General features: G+C 41.2%; 1 protein-coding gene across 2 annotated transcripts in view; it reads left to right on the top strand.

Annotated features, from left to right (window-relative positions):
- Positions 1-17,165, top strand: part of vps50 (VPS50 EARP/GARPII complex subunit) — an 87,572-nt gene that overhangs the window by 4,671 nt on the left and 65,736 nt on the right. For both annotated transcript variants that reach the window (XM_056418565.1, XM_056418574.1), the window contains exons 3-5: positions 5,035-5,157; positions 6,149-6,220; positions 10,876-10,929. In XM_056418565.1, coding sequence (XP_056274540.1) covers positions 5,035-5,157; positions 6,149-6,220; positions 10,876-10,929 — 249 coding nt within the window. The remainder of the gene's footprint in view (positions 1-5,034; positions 5,158-6,148; positions 6,221-10,875; positions 10,930-17,165) is intronic.

The raw sequence follows: 17,165 nt of genomic DNA on the forward strand, positions 1-17,165 counted from the left end.
CACCAGCAGGGGCCACCATCAGCTCACCCATTAGAGTTTTCTCTCATCAGAATTCTCCATCACACAAAGCATTCATTTACACAGGGCGAGTGCATCGGCTATTCAAAGATGTAGTGCCTCCTAAGATTTTAGGATAGATATGATTGGCTGAGGGCCTCCTATGTGAAGCTTTCTGAAGGATGGGGGCTGAAGCCGGGAGATATTATTGTGAGATACTATTTTCTAATTATATGTCCAGCCTGTCCATTCACTCAAATAACAAAATATTTGTTGCTTTTGACGCAGTGCTAGAACGTGGATAATTACTGTTCAGGCCAAATAATTACAACAGTATTGCACATTAGCCCAGCAGCTGACAGCAGTGTTGCAGCCTGGATATCTGTGTATTGATTTGTGATTGTGTCCTCATGTCCCAGAAGACGCATGTGTTCAGCCCTTTTGTAGGAGCAGATGAGGATATTCACGCTATTGGGTTTTCATAAATATTCAATGGTGATCACAATGAGGATGTTTTGATTTGTTTATTTAATGAACACTTCCACGGTGGACACAATTGGCCCTCTTCGCTGTCTTTCTCTCCTAATGTCTCGCTGTATATGTCATGAATCTCCTTTTTGTTTATTTTAATTTTCTGTGTTTCAAGGCGCCGTGATGGGAAACACCTTATTGTTCTGCAATTCATTTTCTGTTTTCAAACATCAGCGCTCCCCGCGGATATTTAATTTGATAACGCTTGTTAAACGTCTCGCACTTTGGATGCAAATATATTTCCGCAACGAGATGAGAATTTTATTAATTTGCTAAGGGTGGCTTGTTTTTCCCTCATCCTTCAAAGTGACATTTGATCAAAGCCTCACGGCGGCTGATGTTGGGTTTCACATGTGTGGCGCAGGGGTGTCTGGCATTGTGCTCACGCCGCCGCGGGGAATTATTTAACCCAAGGTAGCCTCTCAAGGAGTCGTTCGCTTGAAGATGTTTCGAGTTTCGTACGTCACTGCAGGTGGGAGATTGAGAGAAGGAAAAGAGAGAGAGAGAGACGATGGCACTGGGGAGGTGGATTGCTCTTAACCACACAGGAGTGGCTTCACATCATTTTGTTTTTCCTCTCACTTTCTTTTTGCTGTAACTTTAGCTCCCAATGAGTCATCCACCTCATCCTCCCACTCCCCTTGTCACTTCCCTTCTCATTTGCACTGATTTGCCACCCACCCTTTGATGGCACAGTGGGATCTCTACGCCTCCTCTCCAATCTCACACGCTCACCCACATTTTGTGCTGGAAGGCAGATTACTATTTACTTACTATTTATAATGTCGCTGGCAACCATATTATAAAGGCAATAAGGTCCTCGAGGCAGTACAGTATCGTCAATAATGTACTGTTTAAGAGGCTTCTTAACCCTTGACCAGTACATAATTGACGATGCAGTACTGCCTCGAGTACCTTATTGATTATTATTACCATCATCACAATTGCCTTGTATAAAAATTAAACATGGTATATAAGAGGGAATCTAATTGTGTAATGGAATTATAGTCTGTATTTGACTGTAAGCATTAAACCCGCATCAGCGCTCCTGTATAAATGTCTCTCAGCAAGACGCACTCACCCGCAGAGGAAGACTCCGCTGCGTGGGAGGCTTCATCGCCTTGCTGCACGCGTCTTGCTGGTCGGAGCTGGGAACATATTTGTGGTTAGGCAAGTGTGTAACAGGGTTTTCTTGATCAGGGACTGCTACCTCATGAGAGTCGATATGGGCTGATGTGTGCTGATCTTTGATAGAGATTTCTGTATACGTTGTGGATATTTGATGCAGCATGAAGGCATATAAGGGGCATATGGATTGCATTGATCCTTGAATTCCACATCCTTCCTGGTTCTCCTGCTTCTCAAGCCTACGGTCTATTCTTAGTGTCATTGTGCTCCATGTTTTTACTCAACATTACCCTATATAAAATATTTACACTAGGGCTGTGAAACGATTAAAAATTTTAATCGGGTTAATCACAGGTTTTTGTGGATTAATCATGATTAATCACATATCCGATATTCTCGGTATATTTTGTGAGAACAGAGATTTATGACAAAAGACGGATATATACATTTATACATTCTTCTATACAATGGTGCTGCAACTCAGCAGTTATTTAGCAGTTTTCTTCCAAATGGAACATTAATACATCTTCATCCTAAACAGAATGTTTAACCCTCCTGTTACCTTTCGGGTCAATTTGACCCCATTCAATGTTTAATGTCGGTGTTCCTTGGGGTCAATTTGACCCCAGGCTGTTTTTCACTGTGTCAAACATATCAGAAATATCAACTTTTTTATATATTTAAAGGGCTATTTAGGTAGTCAACAAACAAACATAAAGTACCTCACACTTAAACTTGGGAAGCAATATTAAGTCTAATAATTTTTTTGAGGTTTTAATTGCTGGGGTCAAATTGACCCCGAGGGTAAAATATGTTGGTAAATGTAAAGGTAACAGGAGGGTTAAACAGAACATTTTTCTCTTGTTTGTCAACCATTAACTCCACCATGATACAATCTAAAGGCCTCTAGTCTTCCTCTAGCAGCTGCTGAGGCAAACTGACTGTGGGTTTTCTTCATGAACTGGGCCGTGATGAAAGGGACGGCGGGGACACCGCTGCAAAGCTGAAACTTAAAGGAATTGACCGAAGGGCACCAGCAGGCGTGCTCATGTGACTCAACACGGGAAACCTCACCGGCCCGGACAGATGGACAGATTGACAAGTGACTTTTTTTTTGCTCGGTCCCGATGCGCGCGCACGGAGCTCTGCGGCGCGCGAGACGGAGATCGATAAGTGTTAACGCAACGCGTAGAGACAGAAATGACATGCTGCTGTGGAGATACGAGCAACAACAGACGTTTAGTTGAATAAAAGAACAAAGACGTGCTATAGAGAACATGTCAGGGGGCGGGCCAATCTCTTTAATGTCATGCGATCTACCAACACTACGCCGCGATCGACTGGCAGGTCGCGATCGACGTGTTGAGACCCTGATCTACAGGAAGTAAAAGTCGTAACAAGGTTTCCGTAGGTGAACCTGCGGAAGGATCATTACCGATGAACAGACCGTCTGCATGAGAGCGGACAGAGTTCAGATTGAAGTGGTGTATTGGAATCTCATTTTGCAAGTGACTTTTTTTTCGTCCCGACGACCAACAACAGACGGATTGGAAGCTCATTCTGCGCATGCGTTAAATGCGTAAAAAAAAAAAACTAGTTAAACCTGGAATTGAATTAACTGAGTTAACGCGTTATTTTTCACAGCACTAATTTACACTCACGGCATAACGCCGCCTCGCATGCGCTGTATCCTCTAAATGGGATGTAATATTTAGATAGTTCTATGAGAGACATTAAAGAAAGTTTCCTGCTTCTGTGTCTAGCGGTTGAGCTATTACTCTATTATTAGTCTATTAACTCCAATGGCAGTAGTGAATGTGAACACAGTTTATGACCGATTCTTTCGCTCCATAGTCATCTCAGTAAATATTGGACCCCCATTCCCAGAATGGAGAACATGTACTTGTTCGAGATCTTTCTCCATCTCAGCAAGATCTCTTCCCAAGACCTGGCAACGATTTAGCTGCATAATTTTATTCGGGCGAACACACAATGCTCACAATTTACTTTGGAGACGCATCTTAAAGATTCATGGAAAGAGATGATGGTAAAGGCTGCACCCCGAAAGTTACTCAGTGAAGCATGGAGCAATAATGTTTGACTTCTGAGTACATCATTCTGATTAAATTACCCACATCTTCTCGTGATCTTCCTCACCCATTTTGGTTTATAGAGCGATAGTCTAGCACGTTCTATAACCCCGTCTCCAAGCCGTCGGCCCGGCCTCGTACCCGGGCTGATTCACGTTAACGGAGGAAAGAAAAAATTTGGGTGTGGATGTGGCTATTATTGCATTTTACAACTCTTCAAGTTGTCAGATTTACCTCAAAAAATATTTTGTCGGTTGATTGCGATTTTATCAAATTACATTACGTTTATAACGTTATCATTTTCCATCAGCCAACACTTTTTTTCCCATCATAATGCAACCTCAGTAAGTCTTTCAGCCAAGCAGGACTGCACGCTTTCAGAATTGTGGCATCAATTGGTGGCATCAAGTGAGGGATTCCCACTCTGGAGTTCCCACACTTTAGTTATTGAACCGTGACTTGGGAATAAGAGCTTAGCACCCTTCATCTAAAAGTCTTCCTTCTTCTTCGTCTTCCCTCTCAAGGCTCTCTGCCATCCCTTATGAAAGCTAGCCAACGAAACGAGCTGCAATCTTCTCAAACCGAACGTTTTTCTACTTCACTTCTTTTCACACTACACACCCCCTATTTCCTTCTCATTGCTTATTGTTCTCTACCTCATTGTTTGTTTGTGTATTTTATTCAGTCAATCAAATCAAATACAATACAATATTATCCTATATAATATACAAAAGAGAAAGACTGAAAAGGTATAGGTAGAAGCAAAAAATGCTTATAAATTCCTATCCTAAATTGAAATCAAAATAATTCAGAAAATTAATATAAAATAAAGAAGAAAATTAAACGACAACAAAAAAACAACAATAAACAAAATGAAAAACAAAATATATTTATATATACTACCACATACATCTTCCATATCTTCATTCTGTCCTTCCTTCACATTGTCCTTCACCCATGCCTGTGTCCTTAAACTCCTCTGTACTACTTCTTTAAATCCTTTCTCATTCCCTTTATTGTTCTTTCCCTGAGGGATCTTTCCTATTGTTTTCTGCCCTGTGTATTACCCTATTTCTGACTTTTGATGTATTTTTCTTAATGTTTATATTATAGATTTTGTTTGTTGTTTTCATTACTTAGGAAATGATGTAATTCTCTGTTTTGGACCCTCGTCTGTTTGTGTCCCAGCGTGTCTAGAATTTTCTTCAGTGTTTACTTCAAGGACATTTTTTTATTCCCTCTCTCTTGTCACTGTCTTTCTCTCTCAATCTATCTTCAACTCCCCCAGGAGGAGTTGCGGGAGCAGAGGGAGCAGCCCATGGACCCCCAAGCGGAGCAGGAGATCATGGACGGCATCGAGGACGTCTGCTTCTCTAACGACTCCTTCGACATGGTGCAACATGAACTGGAGGTCAGATACACTTTGTCTGACGAGCACATTGACTGAATTAGCAACGCTCACTTGTAAAATGATGACGAGGTTCACTCCCAACGTTAAATATTCATTCCATCAAACCCAACACTTTTCAGCATTTCTAATATACAAATATATGCTTTTGGTTCCCTGCACTTTGAACTTCGCCTGACTGGCAGAGTTGGAACTCTTTCTCACCTGAGCTGCTGTTTCTTACACTTCAGCTGAGCGGCATACGCACCATTGACATCTGGATTGATGGATTGCATCCGCTCAACAGAGGAAGGGTGTGAAATCTCATTAGATTTATCTTGGTATTGCTACAACATCTGAAATGAGACTCTCAGTCAAGGGGAAAGTAATTACCTATCATCCTTTGGGCCATGACTTTGTAATATCTTCTTTCCTGAGCAGAATTTATTTACTAAATAACGCCCTCTACCTTCTTGACTAATCTTACTTCTAATCTGGCAAATGTATTTCTTTTTGTTTTCTTTTTCATGGAGGCAGAGCTGCAGCTATCCTCAGTGAAGGCCTAGTCAATGACATCCCTGCTTTGGCCCTGAGCACCCACACAGGATACTTCCATAGCTTTTAATACTTTTCAATACAACTTCATTAATTCACAAACGCAATTTAATTTGGGGCGCAAGTGAAAACAGACAATTACTTTTAAAAGAAGCGTTTCTGACTGCTACTGCATTAAAAAAGGTAATGAAAGTCATTAGTTAAAAAAACAAAAATTAATAAGAAAATGAATAAGATGTGCTTTTGTGGTGGTATCAGTTGGCTGGTAAAGGGCTCTGAGGTTTGTCGCTTGAAAATAATATCATCCATAAAATAAGACCTTAGTCTAGATTTTACTGAGTGAGCTGATGATGACAGGCTGCATGGTGTTAAATGCACAAATAGGAGTCAGGACCAGTCACCACCTGGAGGATATAATGTCACAAACAACATGGTTGTACATTTGTATCTGTAATGATAGAAACTACCACCTGAGCTGAACCTGCAGGAGCTGGAGGAACACAGGGACAAGCTGAAGAGACAACAGGCAGCAGTAAGTATCTCCCTCTCCGCCTGTCTCTCTCTCTCTGTCCCTCTTTCTCTCTGTCTATTTCACTCTCTTTTTCCTCTCTGCCTGTTTCTTTCTCTCTATCTCTGTGTCTCTCTTTCTCTTGTACTTTCTTTCTCTGTCAGTCAGTCTGCCTGTCTCTCTTTTTCTCTCTCTGTCTCTCTCTCTCTCTCTGTTTGTCTTTCTCTCTCTATGTTTGTCTGTCTGTCTCTCTCAAGAACATCCCTATGCTTGCAGTCGATTGTTTTGTCAACAGGCTCCCCCATCCTCTCGTATCCTCTGAAAGTAGTCAGAATCTTGTAGTAGAGCCTTCCTGAAGTGTACAGACAATGTCACAAACTTATTGTCTACTGCATTTAAACTTTTTACCCATTGAAAATCTTTTCTATGAAAAACCCCACAGAAATAAACTTCTCTTTTTTGGAAATAGTCCCTCTTAGAAAAAAGTACATGCTGTATATTGACTTAAAACAGGACATGTATGGTATTATAAAATATGTGGAGTTGTGAAAAATGTAGTTTGAAGTGCATCGGTTCAACCGTAGTACCAATGGACTGTGAGCAGTGTGGTCACAAAGCTAACAACTTGAGGTTCAAAGTTTGTTCTTGAACAGGAAACTGGCTTAAGTCATTGGCTTGCAATGCAGGCTAGAGAAACGTAAATGAATTACCCAAAAGATAAATACCTTGCATTTCTGTGGTTGCTTCATTACCTCTTAGCAATGCATCTCAGGATCCTATAATTTGCGTAGCACCATAAAGGTAATATCTGACAACTTCTTGTGTCCCACCCCAGTCAACAGCAATGTTGCGTGCAGGGGGCAATTTCCTGTTTGGAAAAATCTTAAATTAAAGTCTTAATCTTACATTCTTTCTAATGGCCATCAGGGGGCGACTCCTCTAGTTGCAAAAAGAAGTCGGATTGTAGTTGATGAGAATATGACCCTACTGCTCACTTAAATTATTATTACCTTCATAAACTTTTTGAACACAAGTTTATGGTCTCAATCTCTAGTTTAATGTCTTCATCAATACAGCAAGATGTTCATTCAGTAAATTATGGTCCCATTTTGAGTGAAATAGACCATAAAGCAGTCTTTAGGGCGTGGATTCCTTGTGATTGACAGGTTGCTACCACTGCGTTGTTTGCTCCGAGAGTTGTCTGTGTTTTCTTCTTACAACTTTAAAACTTGCACTTTTTAACAGTGTGTTTTTAGGTCATGAGAGATAATTGTGATATTTTGGTCTCTTAAAATTGTCTTAAGTTGTACTCACTGCTACACCCTCTTATGTCCCTATTGGTTCCAAAAGAACAAGATGGCAATGGCAACAACGCAATCCTTCAGTCCACAAACAGTGGATGGTTGTGTGTGTGAAGCCAGCCAGGAACATTAACACCCCTGATAGATGGCCATTTCATCTAAAAGGGACCTGTACCCAGAAGTTTGTCCTTTGACGTCAGTAGTTGTCATTTTTCTTGTGCTACACTACAGGACCATGTTACATAGCGGCTGTCATTGTGAGGTCAGTCAGATACTCGCAGTTTCACACTTGAGAGCTGGCCGGTCAACACATTATATTTATAGAAACACGGGGTAGAGTTTTTTCCCCGTCTGCAGCCTGCATCGTCACAGTCCGGTGCAGATTGAGCCCACTTATCCTTCTTCCTGACAAGTGTGTGTACTTTGTGTCTCCATCACTCCCATAGCGCGACACACTTTTATTTGTTGTACTTTGTCTATTCCCTCCACGTTTACACTTATCTTCTTTTTTTCATACATGCCTCTCCTTCCTCACCTCTCCTCCTTTGACACTTTTTGCAGTTTCCCACAGAGCCATCTGTCTAGTTGAGACGGTATTCCAGACTGTGTTGCCTGTGGAATGGTGAGACCTACAAGTTAGCAAAGTCCAAGAGTACACAAACATTCTCTCTCTCTCTGTCTCTGTCTCTCTGTCTCTCTCACGCTCTCTCTCTGTGTCTTTCTCTCTCACTCTCTGTGAGCCTGCAGGCACCTCATTGGAATAGCCATGGTAATTGAGCCAGTGTGCTGTCTATGTTGCCAGAATTCCCATGTAGACAGACAGATGGTAGAAGCCCTTAATTAATGTGAACACACATGCTTGTGTTCCAACTTTAGGCTTTTATTGACTATTTTCTATTCAAACCCCATATTTGTTCCAAAACATTAACTTCTTTACGATAACTGACCAGTAATTCTTCGACAACATGAATAGTTGTAAAGTCCTTTCCGCCTTTGTAGGTACCACTCATGAGCAGTATTGCACCATTTTGCCTTCTCATCCCCCTCAACGTGACTTTCTCCAGAGAGATAAAGGCTGCAGAGGCGATAGTGATAACTTGGATGAACATATTGCATTTTTAATGACACTTGAAAGCTAGAGATGACAATCCCTCCTGCAGCAAAAATGATTTTTCTCCCACAGCTTAGTTTTTTCAAAGTAAGTAATGCTTATGCAACCTTTCCCTCAGCCTTTCCTGGCTGCCAACTTTCTCCCTGTGTTTGTCAGGCCGAATTAAAGTTCTACTGTGCAGGGGAAGTTTCAGGTTGTGTGCGTGTGAATGAATATGGAGCACGGGACATGACATGAATGTGTGAAAAAGACACACATTCAAAGTGAATACGTGTTACGTTCATAGATTCTGTCCATCGCCATCTTGGTTTTTGGCTGTGGTAGCGCCCTGTCAATCACGAGGTATGCGTTATCATCTATTTCACTCAAAGTGGGACCACAATTTGAACATCAAGGTGGAATGAAGATGATTTGAAACGAAAGATTGAGACTATAAACCCATGTTTACAACGTTTACAGAGGTATTAAATCAAGTAAGAAGTAGGATCATTTTCTCATTGACTTCTAGACAATTGGACTTCTTTTTTCAACCAGAGGAGTTTTACTTTATAATAGCCCAATTATATAGGTTGTTTATAGCACTAAAATCAGGGTAAATTATAATCCATATTATAATCCATGTTGAGCCAATGATTCGTGGTAGCCCTCACTGTTTCAGTCCTTACCTCTCTTAATCAGGAAGACTGACATTCACTATTTCTGAGCTGCTCGAGACCTTTCACTGCTACAACCCTAAATAGGGCGAGATAATTTAGCTCTATTGGCCTCATACATCTCAGTAAACATTCGTAGCAAACTATTCAGACACGTGTATTATACGCCGACGTATATCTGTACACCGCAGCCTTCCTGCTAATGAGCAAATTGTCCAAACATGTTCAATCTCTGTTATCAATGTTTGTATTCGTTAGCCTTTTCATTCTAATGGATGATGTGTGTGAGCTGCAGAGTGTCATTGAGAACTAATGACTTTGGCAGTTCAGGTAGGAGGGTTTGATTACTCACTGCTGGGCTTCTATTATGTGTTCTCACTCTTTCACTCCTTTTTTAAAAGTTCAGTGTAAACGTCAGTGAGTTGACAATAGGTGGCGTTATGGCCTAATTTTGGGGCAGCTCTGTGAATGGTTGAGCATGTGTTTTTGGTTTCTTTAACACAATTATATTATATGTTTTTGTTTCTTCACTATTTCCCTGTGCAATGTCCTACACCTCTTCTGAATTGAACTGAATCGGTTTCCCCCCCGTGATCTTATGCATGCGTTTTTGGATGTTAAAAAACACAAGACGGGCATAGAAGGAACAGGGAACTACTTTTTATCACTAATAATGAGCAGCACATTCACCTCTAGTGTATGCATTTGTAGTAAGATATGAAACATTTGAGCATCATTCACTCTTAACTTTGACATTTAAATGAATTGTTTTGCTTGTAATTGATACATGATGTCTAGAAATCAGCCCTCACTGAACATACATGAGAATGTAATGTCCGGTCACACTTGTGATCCTCTTCTAACCAATTGTACACACCAAAAATATAAAACAAACCCTGATGATCAAAGTAATCAAGGTTAATGCAGTTTGAGTCACGAGATGACACATTTATAACAGAAAACTTGCGTTATAAAGTGGAGGCATGGAGGTGTTTCACCAGACGGGGAGAGTCCAATGACACTGAATCACAACATGGGACTGTTGACATTAAGTGTTGCAAATATTGAGTGAAAGTTAACCATAGCTCCTCCTCCAATCTGTAAGACCTTGTTTGTGTGGTCCTTCAGTGTGGGTGAGGCAGCGATTGATTCAATATCCATTAAACCTCAGTCTTCTTCAGCTCTTTTACTTATCCACTAAAAGCAATGGAGGACACCACTCATAGCAGGGGGTCATCCATGATGCCATAAGCAAGGAACATGTTCTTTAGATAATTACAATTTCCCCTCGGATGTGAGTCAAGTTGGTAGAAGGCACAAAGGAGAGAACATTAGGTGGTACAACACAGCCGGAGAGAACAGGGACATTGAAAGACGCAGGAGTAATGCCATTGAGAAAGACATTGAATTTAATTAAACTGGGGATAAAAGATGCTCTCTTAAGAGGTTTGGCTATATAGAGCTCTGGATACAGACGTCAGTGATTGTTATTCCAGCATCATCCATGGTAGCAAGACAGCTGTGGCAAAACCTGTTTTTGTAGGGTGACATTTGGTCTTTCTCTTTTTTATGTACCAATTTTCATGTTTCCTCCCTGCCCCCCTCTCTCTGTAGGTTTCTAAAAAGGTTGCTGATCTTATTCTGGAGAAACAGCCGGCTTATGTCAAGGTAAGCTTCCAGTGTACACTGACGACCACATGAAAGAACCCCTTCTGTGTTTTCGAATCATGAAAAATTCATTCCAAAACATTTGATTTTTATTTATTTTTTGGGGGTGGGCGGGGGCGTGGCATTTTTTCTTCTCTTTATGTTAGGATCAGGTTATTTTGATATCAGGATGTCAGTGGATATGTTCCTGTGTCAGCTGTCGACTACCAACAAGATATGGTCGAATTTCTGTCTATAGCAACAGGAAATGTGACTCCATCCATGACTTTGGCAAAGGAGGAAATAATGTAGTTTTTATTCACAATGTTATCAGGTTGTGAAATAAAACTAAGTCCGTAAAGGTAATGGGGGCCGAGGGTTTGATTCCGGACTGCCCGACTTCAGCAAACCTCGAAAAATTAGTCTTTTAGCAGCAGGGAGCACAAAATCAAATCTGAGTTGTTTTCTCGATTCTGCCACTTTGGATTGCACTTGAATGCTCTTCCTCAACGGCCGGGTGTGTGGCTGGGTACATTGAGATTAACTTAGCAAGAACTGAATGTGGAAGTATATTGTTTATTTGACGGACTGTGGGACTCAATGCATGTTATTGTGCACCAAAGGTTGTTGAGGAGTGCCCGTGCAGCTACTCCACTTGTGCAGAAGGAGCACATGCTGCATGATTTCCTCAGTGAAATGCTTGCAGGAAAGGGAATTCCCCCATTCAGAAAGTCTGGCAATTTTAGTCTCCAGTGGGGCAGCAGAGCTGGAGTTCAGCCATCAGAAGAAAATTAAAAAGGCCCTGAGAAGTCTTCTGTCCGAGGCAAAAAACAATTCCAGTCACCTGTGGAGCAATCTCCTTTGATGCGTTTGATTACACACAAGCGAGCACCCAGTTTACATCAATGCGAACCAGGAGGAAGGTTTGAGTTCATGCTGGGCAACATCAAGTCAATTAAGTTCAATTATTTTAAATTTTATGTTCATATATTTTCTGGCTGGCTGGTGTGCTTCAAAATAAAAGTGTGTTGGCAGGAGATCAAATATTTGTGAATGTCTAAATGAGCCAGTGTGTGTTGGATGGATTGAAGGAGATCTTTTGATTTAGCAATCAAACTTCAGAAGTCCGATCAGAAGCTTCAATATTGAATTCTGGTAGAGTACGTCAAATTTGGTATGTGGAGAAATTGCAGTGGAATAACCATTATTGTTAAGATTTCTGAAGTCCAACTCCTGTGAGTCACAATGACAGCAGAGCTTAAGCTTATTATAAGACGTTGCCAGGACTTTCGGGGTCATTTCCATTGACCCATCTCAGACTTCACTCGGTCTACAGAAGCCCTGTGGAGTTCAGAGGGCTCTTCAGTTTCTCCATCAACTGCATGAATGTCACAATGAGAAGGACAACATAGTTTTACTATTACAACCTTTATAGCATTCAGAAACACCAAAAACATCATTGACCAACTTAGTACTGGCCTCTTGATTTACAGAATTGTTTCGTATGGAGTGTAGTGTCCAGCAAATGTGCTCCCCTCACTGTGCTGTGCACCTTCTTTTTGAGGCTTTATCCGTTTCTCCACCTTGTTTTCATTCCCAAGGCGCCTTTTCGCCTCTGTGATATCTTATCAAACATGTACACAGAAACACACACTGGTGCAGAAACACAGCCACACGCACAATGCCACTTCTTCCCCAGTGCTTTGGTATAACACATCGGTGGAAACTTAAATAGTGCTAACACATATACACCCATGCCTCAGTGGCTGAAATGATGGCCCACTAAGCATCACGATGTGAGTCACAGCTATGTAGCTAAAGGGTGTACAGCGCGACCCAGGGCGATGCATGCTAGAGCCATTATCATTGATTAATTTAGAAATGTTGATTCCCAATTGATAGTGTATATTCTTCAGTAGCCCACATTTAGCTCCTCTTTTCTTTCATTCTTGTACCGCTACAAATAAATTTGGAATTCTGAAGCGACCATATGTCAAATTATTGTCCATGAGGTCAAAGTGTCATCCAGTTATATTGCTGGGTCGCTAAAACGCGGAGTGTGCCAAATAAAAAAACAGCCTACTCTTATTCAATTCAATTCAGTTTATTTGTATAGCCCAATTTCACAAATTACAAATTTGTCTCGGAGTGCTTTACAATCTGTTCACATAGACATCCCTGCCCCAAAACCTCACATCGGACCAGGAAAAACTCCCAAATAACCCTTCAGGGGGAAAAAAGGGAAGAAACCTTCAGGAGAGCAACAGAGGAGGATCCCTCTCCAGGATGGACAGAACAATAGATGTCATGTGTACAGAAGGACAGATTTAGAGTTTAAATACATTCAATGAATATGACAGAGTGTATGAATAGTTCGTAGTAGGCATATTCCACGTTTGAGACCTCCACGATCCATCAGGCAGATGGCGGTGGGGAGGAGGAGTGGGCGGAGTCTCAACAGTGGGCGGAGTCTCAACAGGGCAGTGGCGTAGTTGGTAGCAGGAATTCCACGATCCAGACCTCGATGATCCATCAGGCAGATAGAATCTATGCCGTCATATCTCTCCTGGTGAAAAGAGACATGTTAGAATTGAGTGGCCAAATGCATGACCACTTGCCAGGAAAGAAAGATTGCTTTTTTCTAAGCCAAGTTGTGGTTCATTTGCACCAGGTAGCCCTGACAAGGTCATTCAACACTATTAAAAAGATGGCTTGGACTAGTATTTAATTATTTCCCACTGGAAACACTAATTTGTCACAGTTCCTGCCTGTGTTTGTGTTCCCCTATTTCCCTTGAAAGAGATTCGTAGTTTGGCAGACATACCTGACAATTACATGGGGGTCTTAAGGCCATTTCATTTGGTAGACAGAAATTGACAGGAAACGGGTGGTTAATACGAGGTGTGCGGGTCACATACCATTTTGGTGACTGTGTGGGAATGTGTACATAAACCTACTGTATTCAATTAAGTTTATTTTCTATAGCCCAATATCTTAAAACTTGCCTCAATGGGCTTTACAATCTGTAAAGCCCACTGAGGCAAATTGGTATGCAAATGTATGCATCATTAGAACATATAGTTGGGATGGGTAACATATATTCAATGGGCTAGAGAGTCGCAGGGAGGACCTCTTATGAATTAAAATCTAAAAGCTGAAATAAATCACCCTTTTGACCTACACTTCCCACACCAGTGCCTGTTTTTGGACATTGTAGGAATGTGGTTTCCTTGTTGTATAGCTGCTTGTATGTGTACAGTACTGAGAGATCCACAGCATACCTGCATTTATGTGTAAATGGGTGGAATTCAGCCTGTCTTCACTTGAGGATTTATTCCACGCTTTTAAAGGTCTTCCTAGTCATGTGTACCAACTCTTTAACCTCTACTGAAAACAGACTGAACATATCACAAGATTGGGCACTGATTTATGAACATTTTGTCATTAGTTGCTTGCCAATTGGACAAAATGTATCGTGTATGGTAAAAAAGATTTTGACCTTTCATGCTTGACCTTGACATTGATCCCAAAATCTAATCAAATGGTCCCCGGATAAAATCATCCCACAATTCCATGTGATTCAAGAAGATTCGACCTGTTCATGACCTTGACCTTTGACCCGATCGATCCCAAAATCTAATCAACTGGTCCCCGGATAATAAACAATCATCCCACCAAATTTCATGTTCAATACTTTTTGAGTTTTGTAACAACAGTTAATGTCCACCTTTGTGCACAGTCAGGCCTGATTTAGTCGGTTTACTGTAGCTTGTACAGAGGATAGATGGCTCAGAGCAGTTGATTACAACAAATTGGAGTCTCGGGCTCCACACTGAGCACTCGGCATGATGAGTGTGTGTGATTCTGTTTGAAGCTCCATTTTTGTTGTATTCATTTTGTTTTGGTCTCTCAGTGTAGATTTGTGCACATAACTGAATGCAAGAGTGTTTCTACACAACGCTATTGACGAAGGGCTGACACAACTACTGTGTGTGTATAGTAGGCCCACTGTGTGTTGATAATGAATGGGCATCATCACAATGTAGAGACTGAAGACCCACTATGTGTTTGTCTGGTGAAGCAAAATAATAGTTTTTTTGTTGGACACAGTAAATAAATGGCTCCTACCTTGACCAGATTGTTCACTCCCTTCACCTGCCCTCAGCCACTCCTCTCCTTGATTGTTTATTCCCTTCACCTGCCCTCAGCCACTCCTGTCTCCTTGATTGTTCATTCCTTTCACCTGCCCTCAGCCGCTCCTCTCCTTGATTGTTTATTCCCTTCACCTGCCCTCAGCCACTCCTCTCCTTGATTGTTTATTCCCTTCACCTGCCCTCAGCCACTCCTCTGTTGCCCTGATTGTCTCATGCGTACACCCGTTTCCCCCTTATATATTGTGCCAGTCTTTCCCTTGTCTCATATCGGTTTGTTGTCTTTATTTCTGTCTCTAGTAGTGTCTCGGTTTTGATGATCAATTCCCAGTCTTTGTTCGAGTTGTTGTTTCCTAATGTTTTTTTGTAGTTGCTTTCCAGCCAGAGTTTTTATGTTGTACCTTTCCCTGAAGTAAAGTGTATTTGTTTCACTTTAAACCTGGAGTATTGCCTGTTTCTCTGCACTTGAGCCTCACCCCGTGACAACCCATGACAATTACTGATTGAATTACAACCGACCTGCACTGTCACAGCCCGGCTCGAAGACTGTGACAAAAGCAGGTTTTCTAACTAATCAAGTAAATCATGAACCAGAATATAATCAAAAGAATGCAAACAAAAAGAGATGAGAGTAATACGTAAAGGCATCAATGTCAGTGTAAAAACAAAAGAAAAGGAAACGGGGGCCACAATGCAAAACTGGTGAGAGGAAATCTTATCTCAAAGATCTGCGGCTGCTCGTTCCTCTGTGCATGCCATGCCGCTGATGAGGGACGGACCAATCCGATGTCAGTGGACCCGACACGATTCCTGGGCTTTGGGTATCAGCTGATACCGATGCCCAATTTGATATCAGTGTTTACTTAGGAAGCCATATTCCTCACCGTGTGTAAATGGCTGGGGTCATTATTATCTGTGTAAGGCAACAACAGGTGTGACATTGCTTTATTGAAATTTAGCAAATGCATAAATAGATATAAAAGATCTCACTTGGTTATTTATTGAAATAATGGTAGGGGATTTATAATCCAGCTATTTGAGTCAGTATTGGACTGATATCTGTTATCAGATATTCAAAACGATGCGTCTCCACCGCTGATTAATCTCCAATCGGGTCAGCAGCCTTGGAGAAAGAGCGCGTAACAAAACCCCCGAGCAGAGGCTTTGCAGAGCATTGATGTCAAGCATTGACTGATTTTGCATCCCTTTTATGATGCAAGTGAAGTCAGGAATTTGGGATTCTGCTACAGCTTTATCCCCTGTGACTTTTGTATGAGTCTGGCTTCAGTGAATTTAAAACCATTGCTCAGTCCAGACATAGTAATAGTCCCATTGGTGTGTGCGTGTGAAAGGCGCGTGGTGCATCTCCCCGCGGAGAGAACCGAGGCTGTTGGATGAAACCTTGTAAAACAGTTCTGAGGGCTTGTCGTCATCTCAACACTCAAGATCACGAGAGCAGATGGGTTTAAATGGGATCATTAATCCCATACACACAGCTGAAGTGCCACTTTAGTGCTCTTGTCATTGATTTTATGCTTGTGGAAAATGTATTTCCCCAGACTATATTCTGTGTGTAAGGGGTTGTTTCATGGATGACAGTGTTATGGAAACATTTTTGTAAACACAGGACCTTTTTTTTGCGGAGGGGAGATGCAGCATAACAAATTTAGATAAGAAAATCAACAATCTTCATCATCTGGCTCATCAAGAAAAGAAAAAAACCAAGTGAGGAATAGAAAAGTCTTCAATAAAACAGATATGCAATTTGTCGCCTTGTCCAAGTGTTTGCTCGCACAGAGGTCACTAGGGTGGTATAATAACTGAACTCTCACACCAGAGAGTTTATTTATCCCTTTTCTAAATGTCAAAGCTGTGAAGAAAGGAATTTTTTTTCTGATTTTCAAAGCCCTCAGTGTTATAATAAGGTGATGAGGCTTCTTAGCACAATATAGATGTTAGTTAGACAAGATGTTATTCTGAATGTCTAGGAACTGGAACACAACAGTGCCTTCAATAATTCAGATTTATATGTACAATACTTTAGCGGTAAATATAAAATATTTCTTTGGAATCTAAAACCTTAACTTTGAAATGTTCCAAGATTTC

The sequence above is a fragment of the Pseudoliparis swirei genome, chromosome 1, assembly GCF_029220125.1.
Source record: "Pseudoliparis swirei isolate HS2019 ecotype Mariana Trench chromosome 1, NWPU_hadal_v1, whole genome shotgun sequence".
NCBI classification, from domain to species: Eukaryota; Metazoa; Chordata; class Actinopteri; order Perciformes; family Liparidae; genus Pseudoliparis; species Pseudoliparis swirei.